We start from the raw sequence: 20,000 nt of genomic DNA on the forward strand, positions 1-20,000 counted from the left end.
ACTTACCGGCGACAAACGTGGTACCCTTCCTCCCCCCTTCCTCCCCCTTGTCATACAGCACTTCAATAACACCCCTTCATAACACATCAATAACACTACAATAACACCCGAAATAACACCATAATACCTATTCTAACCTCACTTACCTGCAACAAACGTGGTACCCTTCCTCATCAGAACAATAGCACCTTTAATAACACATCCTCAGAACACTAAACACCACAATAACACTCCAATAACACCCCTTCATAACACCATAACACCCCTTCTTATCTGCAACAAACGTGGTACCCTTCCTCCCTCATGTCAATAACACACATAACACCTCAATAACACCCTCATAACACATAACAAATAACACCATAACACCTTACCGATACCCTTCCTCTCCCACTCTTCCCCCTTGTCATACAGTACCTCAGAACACAATAACACCACAATAACACTTCAATAACACCTCCTCATGACTCATAACACTTAAATAACACCCTTACACCTATTCTGCCCCCTCTTACCTGCGACAAACGTGGTACCCTTTCTCTCCCATTCCTCCCCCTTGTCAATAACACACATAACACCACAATAACACCCCTTCATGACACATAACACTTAAATAACACCCTTATACCTATTCTACCGCCTCTTACCTGCAACAGACGTGGTACCCTTTCTCTCCCATTCCTCCCCCTTATCATACAGCACTTCAGTAACACCCCTTCATAACACACAACACCAGTAACACTACAATAACACCCGAAATAACACCCTAACACCTATTCTACCCCCTCTTACCTGCGACAAACGTGGTATCCTTTTGCTCCCATTCCTCCCCCTTATCATACAGCACTTCAGAACACAATAACACCTTCAATAACACCCCCTCATAACACAATAACACCATAACACCCCCTCTTACCTGCGACAAACGTGGTACCCTTCCTCATCAGAACAATAACACCTTCAATAACACATCCTGAGAACACTTAACACCACAATAACACTCCAATAACACCCTCATAACACAATAACACCCCCTCTTACCTGCGACAAACGTGGTACCCCGTCCTCATCAGAACAATTAACCCCTCAATAACACCTCTATAAGCCCTCAATAACACCCACATAACACCATAACACCTTACCTGCGACAAACGTGGTACCCTTCCTCTCCCACTCCTCTCCCTTGTCATACAGCACCTCGGGATTAAGGAACTTGAGTTGGTTTCTCCTCAGATCAAGCGAAAGGTAGGCCACATCGGAAAGCTGGGTCAAGAGGTCATCAGGGAGCGTCTGGATGGCGGTGTCCTGTGAGAGAGAGAGAGCTGGGAGTTAGGTGAGAGAGAGAGAGAGAGAGAGAGCTGGGAGTTAGGTGAGAGAGAGAGACAGAAAGAGAGATGGATGTTGGTGGATGTGTAACGTGTCTGGATGGAGGTGTCCTGTGAGAGAGAGAGAGAGAGAAAAAAAGAGAGATGGAAGTTAGTTGTGAGAGAGAGCGGGAAGTTAGATGAGAGAGAGAGAGATGGCTATTTAGTTGGTGGATGTGTAATGTGTGTGTGTGTGTGTGTGTGAGGGGGGTTAGGTTAGGTTAGGTTAGATGGAGGTGTCAGTCTGTTGATGTTGATGGGAAAGTGTGTGTGTGTGTGTGTGTGTGTGTGAGGGGGGTTAGGTTAGGTTAGGTTAGCTGGAGGTGTCAGTCTGTTGATGTTGATGGGAAAGTGTGTGTGTGTGTAATATTAGGTTAGTTTTGATGCAGTTGACTTAGCTCCCTACATTCGTCGGTAAAGGAAGCTCCCAAACGCCGTTTCCTAAGCTATTTATTTGGTTTGGCTGTTACACCTATCCCCCTCTGAGAGAGAGAGAGAGAGAGAGAGAGAGAGAGAGACTGAAGTAGGTCATCGTGAAGAGTTAATAATTATTCAGTTAAAAAAAAATAAGATCAACTTCCCAGCCTCCATATCTCCATAATTCATACATTTTCTGGAATCGGGTACTTAAATATTTAAAAAAAATCGAAAATGAAAAAACAGATAATTCCTAATTTCCCTATTTTTGTGTGTGTGTGTTTTTTATATATTTCATTTGAGGGCCGTGGTGCTTTAAAATGTAGTATATTATTGTGTGTGTGTGTGTGTGTGTGTGTGTGTGTGTGTGTGTGTGTGTACTATTTGACAAGTGTTTTTGTGCCTATTCTCTAGATGTAATTTCACCCTATTTCTTACCCGTAAATTAAAATAATATTAATATACTATAATTATGCTATTGTATATATCGTAATATAATAATAATAATAATAATAATAATAATAATAATTAGTATTATTATTAATACTATCATTATTATAGACATTGTTGGTCTCCCCCACAAGAAGAGTATGTTTTCACGAAACCGTTTGTTTGTTTGTTAGTTTGTTTGTTAGCAGGATTACTCAAAAACTAAAAGAGAGATTTGGACCAAACTTGGTGGGTAGATAGCCCATGTCCCGGGGAACAATCGATTAACTTTTGGGACGGATCCGGATCGTATTACAGATTCTGGATCCGGAAAACATTTTATACGAAACCCTGATCAGTGATGAGAAAACCTAACCCATTATGAAGAGTGGCTTGGAAATTACGTTGCCCTTGTCGGAGAGAGGCGCTCCACTGAGTGCCCCTCTGGCTAGTGAATATTCCACATCTAGACATATAACTAAAATAATAACAGTTTTTTAAATCTATGTTCTCGCCATCCACTCTGTCCCACCCATCATCATCCACTATCCCGTCCGTCATCATCCACTATCCCACCCATCACCATCCACTATCCCACCCATCACCATCCACTATCCCATCCATCACCATCCACTATCCCACCCATCATCATCCACTCTGTCCCACCCATCATCATCCACTATTCCACCCATCATCATCCACTATCCCACCCATCATCATCCACTCTGTCCCACCCATCATCATCCACTCTGTCCCACCCATCATCATCCACTCTGTCCCACCCATCATCATCCACTCTGTCCCACCCATCATCATCCACTCCATCCCACCCATCACCATCCACTATCCCACCCATCATCATCCACTCTATCCCACCCATCATCATCCACTATCCCACCCATCATCATCCACTATCCCACCCATCATCATCCACTATCCCACCCATCATCATCCACATCATCATCCACTATCCCACCCATCATCATCCACTATCCCACCCATCATCATCCACATCATCATCCACTATCCCACCCATCATCATCCACATCATCATCCACTCTGTCCCACCCATCATCATCCACTATCCCACCCATCATCATCCACTATCCCACCCATCATCATCCACTATCCCACCCATCATCATCCACTATCCCACCCATCATCATCCACTCTGTCCCACCCATCATCATCCACTATCCCACCCATCATCATCCACTATCCCACCCATCATCATCCACTATCCCACCCATCATCATCCACTCTGTCCCACCCATCATCATCCACTATCCCACCCATCATCATCCACTATCCCACCCATCATCATCCACTCTATCCCACCCATCATCATCCACTATCCCACCCATCATCATCCACTCTATCCCACCCATCACTATCCACTCCATCCCACCCATCATTTATTCCTATTCCCGGTGGTTTGAGGGCGGGCTGGCTAACCCACTCACACACACACGCCATTAAAAAAACAACGCCAAACATTATTGCCAATTTGTCACGGCGCTGATACGCTCAATTACCGCCTCCATTAATAGCCTAAATATTTCACACCTCTGCCCACCTCTTTTAATTAATATGTAGTTTACTGTGTGCTACGTGCGGCCGCCCGCCATCCACTCACTCGATGTAGTGCTGCTCTCGGGTGTCTGGCCTTTTCTCTTTACCTTCCTTCTTTCCTTCCTTCATCTTCTGTCTTTCCTTCATTCTTTCCTCTTCCTTCTGTCTACGGGTGACTATACTGAGATAAGCCAAATGGTTTCCTGTACACCAGGAAACCGTTTACTACGCTGGGTGGTAACCGTATAACCAAATTTTGGCGCTTGGTAGTTTAGTGGGTAATTATTGCACTCCAGTCGGATTGAGCCGGTGAAGGTTTATATCCAAGGGACAGTTGGGGTTTATTGCTCATGTAATGCCACTCAGGGATGAGTGAGGCTAGTCGCTCTCATCTTAAATGTCAGGACAAACTTGTCTAGCCCCGGGCTCCTACGCTTTTCATGGAGCAACACAGGATTAGATGATGTTGATGAATGTAGTTTAGTCCGCAAAGAGAGAGAGAGAGAGAGAGAGAGAGAGAGAGTGTTTTTCGAGATCTGGATAGTTAACCCTTTCACTACGATGGGAAATACAGCAATACCCTTAAGACGAAGAATTTTGAAATAGGAACGTAATATTCTGGAAGGGTTGGCTGTCCTCCTAATAGTACTTTACTGGGTTTCAGGAAGGATCGTTCAGTTTCCCACAGTTTATCGTTCTGTGGATTGATGTTGCTTTACGGTTGAGTACTAGAGCGGTGTAAGCATGTTTCTCTCTCTCTCTCTCTCTCTCTCACACACACACACGCACACACTAATTTCTTACATATTAATTTTCTCTCTCTCTCTCTCTCTCTCTCTCTCTCTTTCAATTTCAGACACCGATTTTTACATATTCTGTCTGTCTGTCTGTCTGTCTGTCTGTCTCTCTCTCTCTCTCTCTCTCTCTCTCTCAATTCCAGACCCTACTTTCATACATATTAATCTCTCTCTCTCTCTCTCTCTCTCTCTCTCTCTCTCTCTCTCTCTCTCTCTCTCAATTTCAGACCCTACTTTCATACATATTAATCTCTCTCTCTCTCTCTCTCTCTCTCTCTCTCTCTCTCTCTCTCTCTCTCTCACACATCAATTACAAATGCCCTAATGATCGTAAAGGCCCATTAGGAGATAATTACCTTATTCTCAGTGATAATATATGCTGTTCCATTGATAACACTAATAGAGAGAGAGAGAGAGAGAGGATAGTAAAATGTATATTAGTGAGTCAAATTGAGAGAGGAGAGAGAGAGAGAGAGAGAGAGAGAGAGAGAGAGAGAGAGAGAGAGAGAGAGAGTAGTATATGTTAGAAGTTAGTGTCTGAAATTGAGAGAGAGAGAGAGAGAGAGAGAGAGAGAGAGAGAGAGAGAGAGAGGAAATGTAAGAAATTAGCGTCTGAAGTTAGAGAGAGAGAGAGAGAGAGAGAGAGAGAGAGAGAGAGATGGGGGAGGGATAATAAAATGTATAAGAAATTAGTGAGTCAAATTGAGAGAGAGAGAGTTGATGGTTCAGTAAGATGGCGACTGGGAACGAGCTGGACGGATGATTGACAGACGGCAGTAAATAAATAATAGACAGATAGATAATTTGTGTGTGTGTGTGTGTGTGTGTGTGTTTTCCAGAGCTGAGATGAATTCCACGAACCAAAAGATATAAATAATAGTAATAATGATAATAATAATAATAATATAATAATAATAATAAATAATAATAATAATAATGATACTACTACTACTAACAATAATGATAATAATAATAATAACCATCCAATTCTTTTTCACTACATACTAAGCTAAACTGAGAGAAATATAAATACATTGAGTTAAGGCAGGCATGTATTTCTCAGAGTATGTGTTTGAGAAGAGGACACATGGCATATAGAGTCAGAGTCAGCGCACCACCTCTAACTCTGCTCTCTGTCCTCTTCCGAATCACTTTTTCCTCTTCTTAATCACATATCTAGTGCAAGTGTTTTCGTGGCTGTAGAAGAAGCGAAATCTAGTCATCTTTAGCCTGTGGTCATATATTTTTAGAGGGTGTGTCTGTATGCTTTAAAAAACACAAAATACACTCTCTGTTTTATTATATCTTTCCTCTCCTTTTGAAAGTATTTTGAGAGGGTGTGTCTGTATGCTTTAAAAAACAAAAAATCTCTCTTTTATATATCTTTCCTCTCCCGTTGAAAGTATTTTGAGAGGGTGTCTGTATGCTTTAAAAAACACAAAATACACTTACTGTTTTATATGTTTTTCCTCGCCCGTAGGAAAGCCAAATCCACGCACCGATACACTATGATCAAAAGCTTTATATCAGTGTATATGTCCCTAGAAAACAGTGTCCAGTCACCGTTATACTGTGGTATGTCTCGAGCAGGTATATCAGTGCCCTTAAGAAAAACAGAATCCACTCGCTGTTATAGCCTACTCTGATATGTTTCGATCCAGTGTGTAGGCATGCATAGAAAAACAAGATCCACTCACTGTTGTATCCGTTCCCTCACAGTAATAATAGTAATAATGAAAATAATAATAATAAAAAATCCACTCACCTTTATGTTGTTGTGATGTTTCGAGCAAGTATTACCACGCCTTTAGAAGAAGCAAAACCTCACTGTCATACTATCAAATGTATCTGCACGCTTAGAGGAACAAAATTATCTATCTATCTACTGCCAGACGCCATGATCCCGTGGAGTGGCCACAAATAAATCGCCTCCACGTCGCCCTGTCCCCCGCCTTTTCACTGCCCTGCTTCCAGCTCACACCCCGCTCTCTTACCTCTTCACTCCATCCCTCCATCTCATCCTTGGCCTCCCCCTCCCTCTTCCCTCCTTCAGCCTCACTCACGTACACTCCTCGTCAGTCTCTCACTGTCCATCCTCTCCACATGGCCAAACCACCTCAGTGTGTTTCTCCTAACGCTTCCTGTCACATCTACATCCACACCACGACGCTCCTTCACTCCCTTATTTGTCAGTCTCACTCCATGTAACCACAGGCTCTTCTCAGGTAACTCATTTCCATTGCTCTCTTGTGTCCCTCCAACAAGGTCCAAGTTTCACTTCCATACGTTAGAGTTGATATCACAGTACTGTCATGCAGCGACTTTTTTACCTCGATGCTGTTGCTCACTTCCGTATTTATCATTACTTTCAAAGAACCAGCAACCTTTCTTCCTTGTTGTACCCTTTCAACTTTTATCCCTCTAACAAGGCCCAAAAACAATCCCCACTCACCTTAATAATGCAATCAGAAGTTCTCATCAAAAGTATCTCATGCTTAGAAAAACACATCCACTCACTGTTATACTCAGGAGCAGCTCGTGTTTGTTCTGGAAGTTTCGGAAGGTCCTGTTGTCTATGGTCTTGAGGTTCTTGCCGGTGATGTGCAGTTCCTTCAGCTTGGGACCGAATGCGCCCGTAATCTGGTCCGTCAGTTCAGGTTCACGTACTTCGAGGTGGAGTTTCTGAAGCGTGTAAACAGTGGACAGCAAATGGCCGACTCTGAACCTTGTCAAGATGGATGGGGTGGTACTTTAGAAGGAGAGGAAGAGAAACACGCATACATAAATACACACACGACACACGCATACATAAATACACACACACACACACACACACACACACACACATATTAGAAGAGGAAGACACACACACACACACATTTTAGAAGAGGAAGACACACACACACACACACACACACACACACACACACACACATTTTAGAAGAGGAAGACATCCACACACACACACACACACACACACACACACACACACACACACACACACACACACACACACACACACACATTTTAGAAGAGGAAGACATCCACACACACACACACACACACACACACACACACACTGAAGGATTATATATATATATATAGACAGGTGACCCTGGATTTATGGACACCAGTGTAGTGTTTTAAATCTCTCTCTCTCTCTCTCTCTCTCTCTCTCTCTCTCAAACGTGTGAAACTAGACAGGATGTTGTTATTTTTAGAATGTGATGTCAGTGAAGAAAAAGAAGAACGATTGAATTAAGAAACGTGATGATAGGAGTGAAATTTTAAAAGCATTATTATTATTATTATTATTATATTATTGTTTTTTTTATCACCATTATCACATTTTTGCTTCTTCCTTTGTTATTGTTATTATTATTATTATTGTTATTATTATTGTTGTTGTTTTTCCTCATCATCATCATTATCATATTCTTTCTTTGCTATTATTATTATTATTATTATTATTATTATTATAACTATTATTATTATTATATTGTTTTTTTTTATCATCATTATCACATTTTTTTTTCTTCCTTTGTTATTGTTGTTATTATTATTACTACTACTATTATTATTATTATTATTATTATTGTTTTTCCTCATCATCATCATTATCATATTCTTTCTTTGCTGTTATTATTATTATTATTATTATTATTATTATTATTACTATTATTATTATTATTATTATTATTACTATTATTATTATTATTATTATTACTATTATTATTATTATTATTGTTGGTTTTTTTCATCCTTATCATATCCTTATTCTTTTTCTTCCTTTGCTATTATTATTATTATTATTGATTAATTTTACATCTGATTTTTCGAACTAATAGGGTTGGACATTGCCTCCTTAACCCCTTCCAATCAGTGAGTCATTTCTGAGTTGAAAAAGCTTGTCTGCTAGTTATCTAGGTTAATTGAAGAACACATAATTGAACATATAAACAACAAGAACTGAACACAAAGATGAACAGACTGAAAACAAATTGAATAAAGTAAATTGAACACATAAATTGAAAACCTAAAGAACATATACTGTAAGTTGAACACCATGAGCATAAATTGAACACAAAGAACAAATTGAACACAAAGAACATATAAATTGAACACAAAGAACGTAAATTGAACACAAACAACAAATTGAACACAAAGAACAAGTTGAACATAAGGAACTTAGAAATTGAACACAAAGAACAGAATTTGAACACGAATAACATGTAAATTGAACATAACGAATTGAATAACATGTACGGTAAATTGAATATATAAATGGATGAACATGAACACAAATTGAAGAACACGTAAATGAACACAAATAACGTCATTGAACACAGAGTGAAGAACACATAATTGAACACAGAACACGTAACTGAACACAAGGAACGTAATTGAACACAAGGAACGTAATTGAACACAAAGAACACGTAATTGAACACAAAGTACACGTAATTGAACACAAAGAACAAGTAACTGAGTACAAAGAACACGTAATTGAAAAAGAACACGTAATTGAACACATTGAAGAACACGTAATTGAACACATTGAAGAACACGTAATTGAACACATTGAAGAAGACTTAATTGAACACAAATTAAAGAACACGTAATTGAACACAGATTTAAGAACATATAAATTGAACAGACAAAATTGAAGAACATATAAATTGAACAGACAAAATAAAGAACACATAATTGAACACAAATTAAAGAACACATAGCTAATTGAACACACAAAGAACAATTGAACACAAACTAGAGAACAAATCAGAGAACACACAGCATACTCGCAGTGAAGAGGTCAGCGGTGTCACTAATTATAGAGAAACCATATATTCTCAAGACTAGATGTGTAGAAAAAAAAATTATATATATATATGCATCGTTTTTAAAAAGAATTTGGACATAGATTGGAAAAATTCTTAAATACGCGTCTCTCAGATTTCCAAAAAATTTAAAAACGCGTCTCAGCTTTCCAAAAAAAAAAAAAAAAAAAACGCGTCTCAGATTTCCAAAAATTTTCAAAAACGCGTCTCTCACATTTCCAAAAAATTTTAAAAACGCGTCTCTCATTTCCAAAAAAAAAATAAAAAACGCATCTCACATTTCCAAAAAATTCAAAAAATTTCAAAAAAGCGTCTCTGAGATTTCCAAAAAATTTAAAAACGCGTCTCTCAGCCCTTATTTATTTCGAAATCCATTGAGCTTGATATTAAAACTATTCGCACCCAAAAAAAGGGAATTTTGAAGTGGAATATATATATATGTATGTGTGTTTTTGAAATGTAGTGTGTGTTGTAATAGGTCAAAACGGGATATCGAAGGGGTGAGTTTCAAAAAAGATGTTTGTAGATAAAGTTTGCATGGATGTGTGTATTGAAAAGGGGTATAGAAGAGAGATTTATGCTGAAAGAGGGTGTTGAATGTGTGTGTGTGTGTGTGTGTGTGTGTGTGTGTGTGTGTGTGTGTGTGTCCTGGTTCTTGATGGTGAATGTGTGTGCAAGAGAGAGAGAGAGAGAGAGAGAGAGAGGTGACCTGGTGTGTTTTGGGTATATGTAAATATGTGTGTGTATGGGATAAATTAATGGATTGGTTGATTGATAGATAGATGACTCTGTGTGTGTGTGTGTGTGTGTGTGTGTGTGAGAGAGAGAGAGAGAGAGAGAGAGAGAGAGAGAGAGAAATTGATTGAGTTTATTTGCCAAATCTTTCTTTATCCAGAATTGCATTGATGGGATTTGAAAGCTTTGGATCTAGGAAGGCCTATTGAATTGAGAGAGAGAGAGAGTTACATGAATAAAGATCGTGTAAAAATAAATGCATCTCGTTTGGAAGGGATTTGGAATTTCTGGAGAGAGAGAGAGAGAGAGTTACATGAATAAAGATCGTGTAAAAATGAATGCATCTCGTTTGGCAAGGATTTGGAATTTCTGGAGAGAGAGACAGAGAGAAAGAGGTAACTGTGTGTGTGTGTGTGATAGCATTCCATCCCCATCCCACTCAACCTTCTTAATTCCAGGGAACTAAAAGACATAATTCAGACAGATTTCAAAGTTGGCCAGTCTCTATGGGCCTAGTCTTCTCTGTGTAGCCCTGTGTAGTGCCCTTGTAGCCCTATGTAGTCCCCTTGTAGCCCTGTGTAGTCCCCTTGTAGCCCTGTGTAGTCCCCTTGTAGCCCTATGTAGTCCCTAGTAACCCTGTGTAGTCCCCTTGTAGCCCTATGTTGTCCCTTGTGGCCCTGTGTAGTCCCTTGTAGCCCTATGTAGCCCCTTGTAGCCCTATGTAGTCCCCTTGTAGCCCTGTGTAGTCCCCTTGTAGCCCTGTGTAGTCCCTAGTGGCCCTATGTAGCCCCTTGTAGCCCTATGTAGCCCCATGTAGCCCTGTGTAGTCCCCTGTAGCCTCGAACCACTCACTTGTACTTCTCGATGTTGGGGAATGTGTTCATGTAGAGTTCCCTGAGAAACTTCATGTGGGACAGTGCGTCGTAGTCGAACCGGGCGATGTGGTCCAGGTTCCGAAGCACCAACGTCTCGATACTCGTGGCGTCCCTGAAGCTGTCCTTGGTGAGCGACTGTACGGGATAGAGAGGTGGATAGACAGTGATAGATGGTTGATGGACAGCGATAGGATTGATGATAGTGATTGATATGTGATGGATGGGGTCAGTGAATAGTTGAAGCAGTGAAGCCTCGATTTTGTAGCATCCCTGAAGCTGTCCTTGGTGAGCGACTGTACGGGATAGATAGAGGATAGATAGATGGATAGACTGTGATAGATTGATTGATAGGTGATGGAAAGATTGGATAAATAACAGTAAAAAAGTTGAAGGTTCGGAACAGTGAGGCCTTGATACTCGTGGCGTCCCTGAACCTGTCCTTGGTGAGCGACTGTACGGGAAAATAAAAAAAAAGATATGGCCAGAACAGACTACTAATAATAACAGATTAATGAAAAGGAAGCCGATTTAACATTATCAGTTATTGGAATTATCTCGAGTGGCCTTTGGTTCCTTCTTCCTTGCCCAAAAAAAGTAAAAATTAAATTGCAATAATTGGAGAAAAATAAAAATAAAAAAAGAGATGGCCAGAACAGACTAATAATAAAAACGGATTAATAAAAAGGAAACCGATTTAACATTATCAGTTATTGGCATTATCGTGAGTGGCCTTAGGTTTCTTCGTTGAAAAAAAAGTAGAGATAACAGTAATTGGGGGAAAAAAAAGATAGATGGCCAGAAGAGACAAATAATAAAAACAGCTTAATAAAAAAGCCGATTTAACATTATCAATAATTGGAATTGTTATGAGTGGCCTTTGGTTCCTTCTTCCTTGGCCAAAAATTAAAAAAAAAAAATAGATAGCAATGATAGATTAATAAAAAGCCGATTTAGCATTATCAATATTGGAATTCTCATGGGAGTGGTGATAACTGGAGCGCTGCCTGAATAATTGAGAGATTTAAAGAGGACAGGACAATTATTCGTCTGGCGTGAGCACTCTTCTCTTGGTGCTGGCTGGATTGAGCATTTGTGTGTGTGTGTGTGTGTGTGTGTGTGTGTGTGTGTGTGTGTGTGTGTTTATCTTGACTCCATTTAGGGGAGCTAGGATTGATGATAATGAGGAGGAGGAGTATAGAATGGAGAAGAGGAGGAATAGTAGGAGAAATATGATGATGATGAGGAGGTGGTGGAGGAGGAGGATAGAATCGAGATGAGGAGGAATGGTAGGAAAAATGATGATGATGATGATGACGATGACGAGGAGGAGGATAGAATGGAGAAGAGGAGGAATAGTAGGAGAAATATGATGATGATGATGATTAGGAGGAGGAGGTGTAGAAGGTAGAGGAGGTGTAGAAGGTAGAGGAGGTGTAGAAGGTAGAGGAGGTGTAGAAGGAAGAGGAGGAGGAGAAGGAAGAGGAGGAGGAGAAAGAAGAGGAGGAGGAAGAGGGTAGAATGGAGAAGAGGAGGAATAGTAGGAAAAATATGATGATGATGATGGTATTTATTAAATTTGCTATATCTTTTCTTTGTTAATTGAATTCTATGTTGTATTTAGCCTAGAGGTACCGTATTGTGGATGTGGCTAGACTGTTGCTGATGACGATAGTGGTGGTGATGACAGTGATGAGTGTTTTGATGATGATGGAAATGGTGGTGGTGGTGGTGGCGGGAAGGGACGGGATTTTTTTTTTAACCACATTTGTAGTAGTAGGAAAAACGTGATGATGATGATGATGATGATGGTGGTGGTGAGTGTTCTTGTTTTTGTGGTATATTTTCTTTATTTTTTATGTGAGTTATTGGGACATCATTCTTGCTATGTATTTGGTTATATTCAGTCCATCAGATAAGGAACGAGTGTAACTAATATATGGGCTTAGATAAGACCTAACTCATTTCCAGTAGGGTACTCTTCCTAAGTGTAATAATATCGTCAGATAAGAAGAATAAAGTAAGAAAGATGCCAGTATTGTAGGTAATAACATGTGGTAACTGTCTCAAAATAAGACCCAGTTTCGCAAGTTTAATAATATCGGCAGGTAAGAAGAAGAAAGTATGACAGACGTCAGTATTGTAGGTAATAAAGGGTGGAAAAAATCTCTACAAAAGACCCGGTTCTCTGACTCACCCGTATTTTGTTGAAGGAGAGGTCGAGGTACTTGAGGAGGGGCATGTGTCGCCAGAGTCGGGCCCGAACCTTGGTTAGGGAATTGTGAGACAGATCCAGCGACCTCAGTTGGCGGAGGCTCTCGATGCTCTGAACCTCCACCTCCGCCATGCCGTTCTGGGAGAGGTTCAGGGAAATGAGGTTTGGGAGGGGGATGATCGGAGAAGACGTGAACCCGATCCCGGCGAGGTTGAGCTTCTGGACGTTCTGCGTGTAGTGGAAAAGCTCCTTGAAGTTCGCACGAACCGGGTTCCCGCTGAGGTCCAGGCTGATCAGGCTTGTTAGGCTCACGAACACGTTGTCTGGCAGGATGCTGAGTCGATTACTGGCCAGGTTCAGCTCGAAAAGGTTTGGGAAGCTGTCGAACATGGTGCTGTCCAGGTGTTCAAGGTGGTTATGGGATATGTCGAGGTAGTGCAGGGTCGTCGACACCTCCGCGAAGACGGCCGTGGGCATGGAGACAAAGTGGTTGTGGGACAGCTGTAGGGTTTCCAGCTTGGTGCCCCTGAAGACAGAGTTGGGCATAGAGCGAAGGTGGTTGTAAGAGAGATCAAGGACTCGCAGGGATGTTGTGTCACTAAAGCACTCTGATGGCAAGTTCTTTAAGATATTGTGGCTGAGATCGAGGAGTTGGAGCATGATGAGCGAACTGAAAGCTCTGGGACGTATTTCCTCTATGGCACAGTGCTCTAGTATCAACATCTGCAGCTGCTCTAGAGTCCCAAAGGCACTAGTGTCCAGTTTGGCAATTGGGTTGTGTCCGAGGTAGAGACGCTGAAGGGAGAAGACAAAGGATGCTAGGAAATTGATGGGGACTTCTTTCAGGTAATTGTGGCTCGCATCAACGCTCTTAACCTGAGGTGGTGTCCCTGAACCAGCTGAGAGTTCTTTGATATTGTTGTAGGATATGTTGACTTCCAAGGGTGTCATGATGGTGGTTACGTTGGAAAAGGCAGAGAGGGAGAACTTCGTTATACAATTTTTTTGCAGGTCAAGTTCCATCAGGCCAGGTAGATCTGCAAATGCTTTATCCTCAATCGTCTGTATCTGATTGTCACTGAGGAGAATCGTCGTCAGAGAGGGCAGGCCTTTAAATGCTTCGAACTTGACAGCCTTGATCTTATTACCAGTCAACACCAAAGTTCGGAGGCTGTTTAGGTTGTGGAATGTATGGATCTCCAGTGTTTCCAGGAAGTTGAGAGCCAGTCTGATGTCAACAAGTTTTTTGTGTACATTCTGATGGAACAAAGTCTTGGGGATGTGTGTCAGTCGGTTTGAATCCATATTGAAGTACCGCAATTCCCCGAATGAGTATAAAGCCGTTTCTGTGATGGTTCTGAAATTGTTGTTATCCAAAGCCAGCCACTGCAGTGATGTTAGGGGCTTCAAGATATCCTCGGGAAAGTGGTCGTGGTAGAATCCAAAACTGATTTCAAGAACTTCCAGGGTGTTGAGAACGTCCCTGAATGACTCTTGGCTTATTTCCTTGATGTCGTTGAAGCTGATGCTAAGTTCACGGAGCTTAGGGGTGTATCTGAAGGCGCGAGGGGGAATTCTCTCGATCATGTTGTTACGAAGCACGAGCGTCTCAAGGTTGTCGCCCCAAGTTTCAAAGTCCTCCTCCCTGATTTCGGAGATCCGGTTGTGTCCAAGGTTGAGGTGGTTGATGGTGCTGCAGTTCTCCAGTGCGGTACGGGGAATCGAAGACAGACGGTTCCCAGAGAGGCTCAGGGACTCCAGTGTCTCACAGAAGGATCGAAACACATCGTCTTTGATTTCGGAGATGTTGTTGTCTGGGAGGTATAGGTACCGGAGCCTCTGTAGTTTGGACAAGGCCGTAGGAACAGTGGTCAGTTTGTTCTTCTCCAGGTCCACCATAACTAAAGTGTGATCAGGGCCACCAAGAAACGCCTCGTCGCTGATATTGGCTATTTCGTTTGAGGACAGGTACAGTCGGCTCGGATTTAGACCTGAGAACACTCGTGCCTGTATTTCCCCAAGCTTGTTGAAATCCAGGTGAAGGTCGCGAACGGTGAGGGTCCCGTTGAAGAGGTTGTTTGGGATGAAGCGTATGAAGTTCTCCCCTAGGTCCAGTTTATCCAGCTGCTTCTGCACCACAAATCCAGCGTCGGGTAACCTATCGAGGAGGTTACCCCGCAGAAAGAGCCAAGTCAGCGCCCGGACGTTGTTGAGCGCCTGCGATGGAAACCCGATGAGGAGATTGTGACTTAGGCTCAGCGTCTGGATGTTTGGCGACAGGGAATCTCTCTCAAGGTCCCGGATGTTGTTGTCGTCGAGGTTTAGCCACACGAGGCGCTTACACCTGGCAAACACGTCCCTGGGGATGTAGTCGACGTCGTTGTCCCCCAGGAAGACGGTGCCCAGGGTCCCGCGAAGGCCCACCCAGTCGTCTGCCGTTAATTCCGCTATGTGGTTCCTGGGGTGAGATACAGTGCTGGGTTAGGCTGTGTTGGGTTGGGTTAGGGCAGGGTATGTTGGGTTAGGGCAGGGTATGTTGGGTTAGGGTAGGTTATGTTGGGTTAGGGTAGGTTATGTTGGGTTAGGGTAGGTTATGTTGGGTTAGGGTAGGTTATGTTGGGTTAGGGTAGGGTATGTTGGGTTAGGGTAGGTCATGTTGGGTTAGGATAGGTCATGTTGGGTTAGGATACGTCATGTTGGGTTAGGATAGGTCATGTTGGCTTAGGATAGGTCATGTTGGCTTAGGGTAGGGTATGTTGGGTTAGGATAGGGTATGTTGGGTTAGGGTAGGGTATGTTGGGTTAGGGTAGGTTATGTTGGGTTAGGGTAGGTTATGTTGGGTTAGGGTAGGTTATGTTGGGTTAGGGTAGGTTATGTTGGGTTAGGATAGGTTATGTTGGGTTAGGATAGGTCATGTTGGCTTAGGATAGGTCATGTTGGCTTAGGGTAGGGTATGTTGGGTTAGGGTAGGTTATGTTGGGTTAGGGCAGGGTATGTTGGGTTAGGGTAGGTTATGTTGGGTTAGGGTAGGTTATGTTGGGTTAGGGTAGGTTATGTTGGGTTAGGATAGGTTATGTTGGGTTAGGGTAGGTTATGTTGGGTTAGGATAGGGTATGTTGGGTTAGGGTAGGTTATGTTGGGTTAGGATAGGCTATGTTGGGTCAGGTTAGGATAAGTTAGTTAAGGATGAGTTAAAAGAGTACGTAACACAGATTTTAAGTAGATTAAGTAAAGTTTAGATTATCTTTGAATGAATTACGTTATATAAAATTACAAAAGGATATTACATTGTTCAGGTGAGCGGAAGTTAATTAAGGTTAGTATTCCAGGTGCACTGTGGTAGCATTTATTTTGTGGGAGTGGGAGAGCAGGGATGAAATGGAGGGACGAATGGAAGAGATATATGAGAGAAAAGGGGGAGGTGTCGAGGGAAGGCAGTAAGATGGCAAGGGGCAGGGCGACATGGAGGCGATTTGTTTGTGGCTTTTACGGGATTAAGGCTTCTGGCTATAGATCGATCGATCGATCGATCGATCGATAGATAGATAGATGTAGACAAGATGCATAGGAAGATCACTCGTGCAAAGGAAATAGAGGTTAGATATGAGGAAGGAAGGAAAGAAGGAAGGATGGAAGAAAGAAAGGAAGGAAAGAGGAAGAAAGAGAAGTAAGGAGGAAGGAGGGAAGGAAGGAGGACGGAAAGCAGGAAGGAAGAAGGAAAGAAGGATGGAAGAAAAAGAAGGCAGGACAGATGGTTGAATAAAGTGGGAAGTAAGAGTGAGTGTGTTAGTTTGGAAGACTTGTTGTGAATGGAGTTGTAAGTGTTGGAGAGAGAGAGAGAGACAGAGAGAGAGAGAGAGTTGCTATATTCAGTAAGAGAGATAGATAGTAAAAACATCGACTTGTAGAGATACAGAGAGAGAGAGAGAGCGTGTGGAAGTGTAATTGAGGTGAATGACGGAGAGTGAGTGAAATTGAGAGAGTTAGAATTGGTATTGGAAGGATAGATAGATAGACATATAGATAGATTTTGTAACAGATAGGTAGAGGGAGAAAGATACACTGATAGAGTTTGTATGATTGAAGTTAGTGTTAGGAAATAGGTGAAAGAGAGAGAGAGAGAGAGAGTGCTGGCATTTAAAGAGAAAGACTAAATATTGGATTGTGACCTACCTATGTGGAGTAGTGAGAAAATGCCAGAGAGAGAGAGAGAGAGAAAAAAACATCTATTTGAAGATTTACACACACACACACACACACACACACACACACACACACAGTTATCAAAAAATTGCCATATCGTAAAACAGATAGATAGGTAGATAGATAAATAGAATGATACCCACGAGAGAGAGAGAGAGAGAGAGAGAGAGAGAGAGAGAGAGGAGGGGAGGAGAGGTATAATTGGAGGCAAATTGAGGGAGAGAATATTGAAATGTCATGTTGGAGGGAGGGAGGAGGGAAGGAATGAAGGAAGGAGGGAAAGATGGAAGGAAAGAAGGAAGGGAGGGAGGGAAGGAAGGATAGAAGGAACCAAAGAGTAAAACGACAGGAAGTAGGGAAGGAAGGGACAAAGGAGGAAGGAATGAGGGAGGGAGGAGGGAAGGAAAGAAGGGAGGGAGGAAGGAAGGAAAGATAGATAGAAGGAACCAAAGAGTGAAATGAAAGGAAGAAAGGAGAGAACGGAGAAAGGAGGAAGGAAAGAAGGAAGCAAAGAGTAAGACGAAAGGAAGGAAGGAAAGAAGGAGGGAAGGGAGAAAAGAGGAAGGAAGGAAAGAAGGAAGCAAAGAGCAAAACGAAAGGAAGGAAGGAAAGAAGGAACAGATGATTGAGCGGGAGAGAGGAAGGGAAGAGATGATGAGGGAGGGATGAACGAGGGAATGAATATTTTGAGAGAGAGAGAGAGAGAGAGAGAGAGAGTTACAAATAGACAGATACAGGGACATCAAAACAACCATAGCAAAAAAATAGAATAATAATAATAATAATAATAATAATAATAATGATAAACGCAGTACTTACCCATGCAGGTTAATCCACTCCAAATTTTGTAACGGCCTAAGTGCTGCCGTGGGTACAGAAGTAAGCTCGTTGTAACTCAGGTCCAGCGACTGTAACGTTGACCTCATGCCCCTGTAACGAGAGAAAAAGTTACAAAAGATACAAAAAGATATAATTACTAAAGGTACTTACAAAAGATACAAAGAGATAGTTACAAAAGATATATACAAAAAGATAGTTACAAAAGATATATGCAAAAAGATAGTTACAACAGATATATACAAAAAGATAGTTACAAAAGCTACAAAAAGATAGTTACAAAAGCTACAAAAAGATAGTTACAAAAGATACAAAAGATAGTTACAAAAGCTACAAAAAGATAGTTACAAAAGATACAGCTACAAAAGATACAAAAAGATAGTTACAAAAGATACAAAAAGATATTTACAAAAGATACAAAAAGATAGTTACAAAAGATAAAAAAAGATAGTTACAAAAGATGCAGTTACAAAAGATACAAAAGATAGTTACAAAAGATACAAAAAGATAGTTACAGAAGATACAGCTACAAAAGATACGGTTACAGAAGTCCATAGGCTATTCTCCCTAATATCTTTTCCTAAGCGATTTATTTTATTTGTAACCCAAGCGATTTATTGTAACTCAGATTCAGTGACTGTAACCTTGATCTCGCCCCTGTAACGAGAGAAAAAAAAAAAAAAAAACTTACAAAAGCCCGTATTCTCCCTAACACCATTTCCTAAGCGATTTATTTTACTTGCAACTCGCGATTTATTTTCTTATTTGTAACTCGGATTCAGTGACTGAAACCGTGATCTCATGCCCCTGTAACAAGAGAAAAAGAAACAGAGTTACAAAGGCCGTCTCTTCCGTAACACCATTTCCTAAGCGATTTATTTTCTTTGTAACCCAAGTGATTTATTGTAACTCAGATCCAGTGACTGTACCCTTGATCTCATTCCGCTGTAACGAGAAAAGCAGAGGCAGAGTTACAAAGGCCTCTCCCGTAACACCATTTCCTAAGCGATTTATTTTCTTTATAACACCTTACCGTCCTAGTGTGTGTTATATTAATCCTTCCCACATTATTACAGAAGATACAGTGGTTCACGTTACAAATGAACAGACAGACAAACTAACTACTAAAATAACAACAACAACAACAACAATAACTACTATTACCACTACTAGCTTCTACTACCACCATCACCAACTACCACCACCAACCACCACCGCTACTACCACCACAACTACTACTATTTCTACTACTACTACTACCACCACCACCACTACTACTACTACTACTACTACTACTATTACTACTACTACTACTACTATTATTCCTCCACCACCACCGCCACCACCACCACTGCTACTACTACTACTACTACTACTACCTATGCAGCTTATTTCACGTAGCTCATTGGCAGAATAATACTACAGCTCTACATCCTTTCCATAGCACTTCTTCGTGACTAGCACCACATTCTACTATTATCGTCGACTCCATTACTTAGAATTTAGAACAAAGTACAAAGAAATAGTACAAAAAAAGGATGAAAAAGCACATGAGTACAAGGTAATTACAGGTGTTACAGTGTAGTACAGAGTGGTGGAAAGATTAGAGTTGATGGTGGTGTTGAGAAAGAGAGAGAGAGAGAGAGAGAGAGAGAGAGAGACTGACAGACAGACAGACAAAGATAGATCGATAGACTGACAAATAGATAGGTGGAGAGAGA

General features: G+C 41.3%; 1 protein-coding gene across 1 annotated transcript in view; it reads right to left on the reverse strand.

The window, feature by feature from the left end:
* The window catches only part of LOC145390593 (uncharacterized), a 101,724-nt gene that overhangs the window by 20,809 nt on the left and 60,915 nt on the right, over positions 1–20,000 (reverse strand). Inside the window, exons 4-8 of the mRNA XM_080265402.1 lie at positions 18,262–18,372; positions 13,222–15,697; positions 11,005–11,162; positions 7,097–7,304; positions 1,143–1,305 (exon numbers count right to left, since the gene is read on the reverse strand). Of these exons, the coding sequence (XP_080121528.1) occupies positions 1,143–1,305; positions 7,097–7,304; positions 11,005–11,162; positions 13,222–15,697; positions 18,262–18,372 (3,116 nt within the window). The remainder of the gene's footprint in view (positions 1–1,142; positions 1,306–7,096; positions 7,305–11,004; positions 11,163–13,221; positions 15,698–18,261; positions 18,373–20,000) is intronic.

The sequence above is a fragment of the Coenobita brevimanus genome, chromosome 15 (assembly GCF_032717465.1).
Source record: "Coenobita brevimanus isolate Jiangsu-jjx chromosome 15, ASM3271746v2, whole genome shotgun sequence".
NCBI classification, from domain to species: Eukaryota; Metazoa; Arthropoda; class Malacostraca; order Decapoda; family Coenobitidae; genus Coenobita; species Coenobita brevimanus.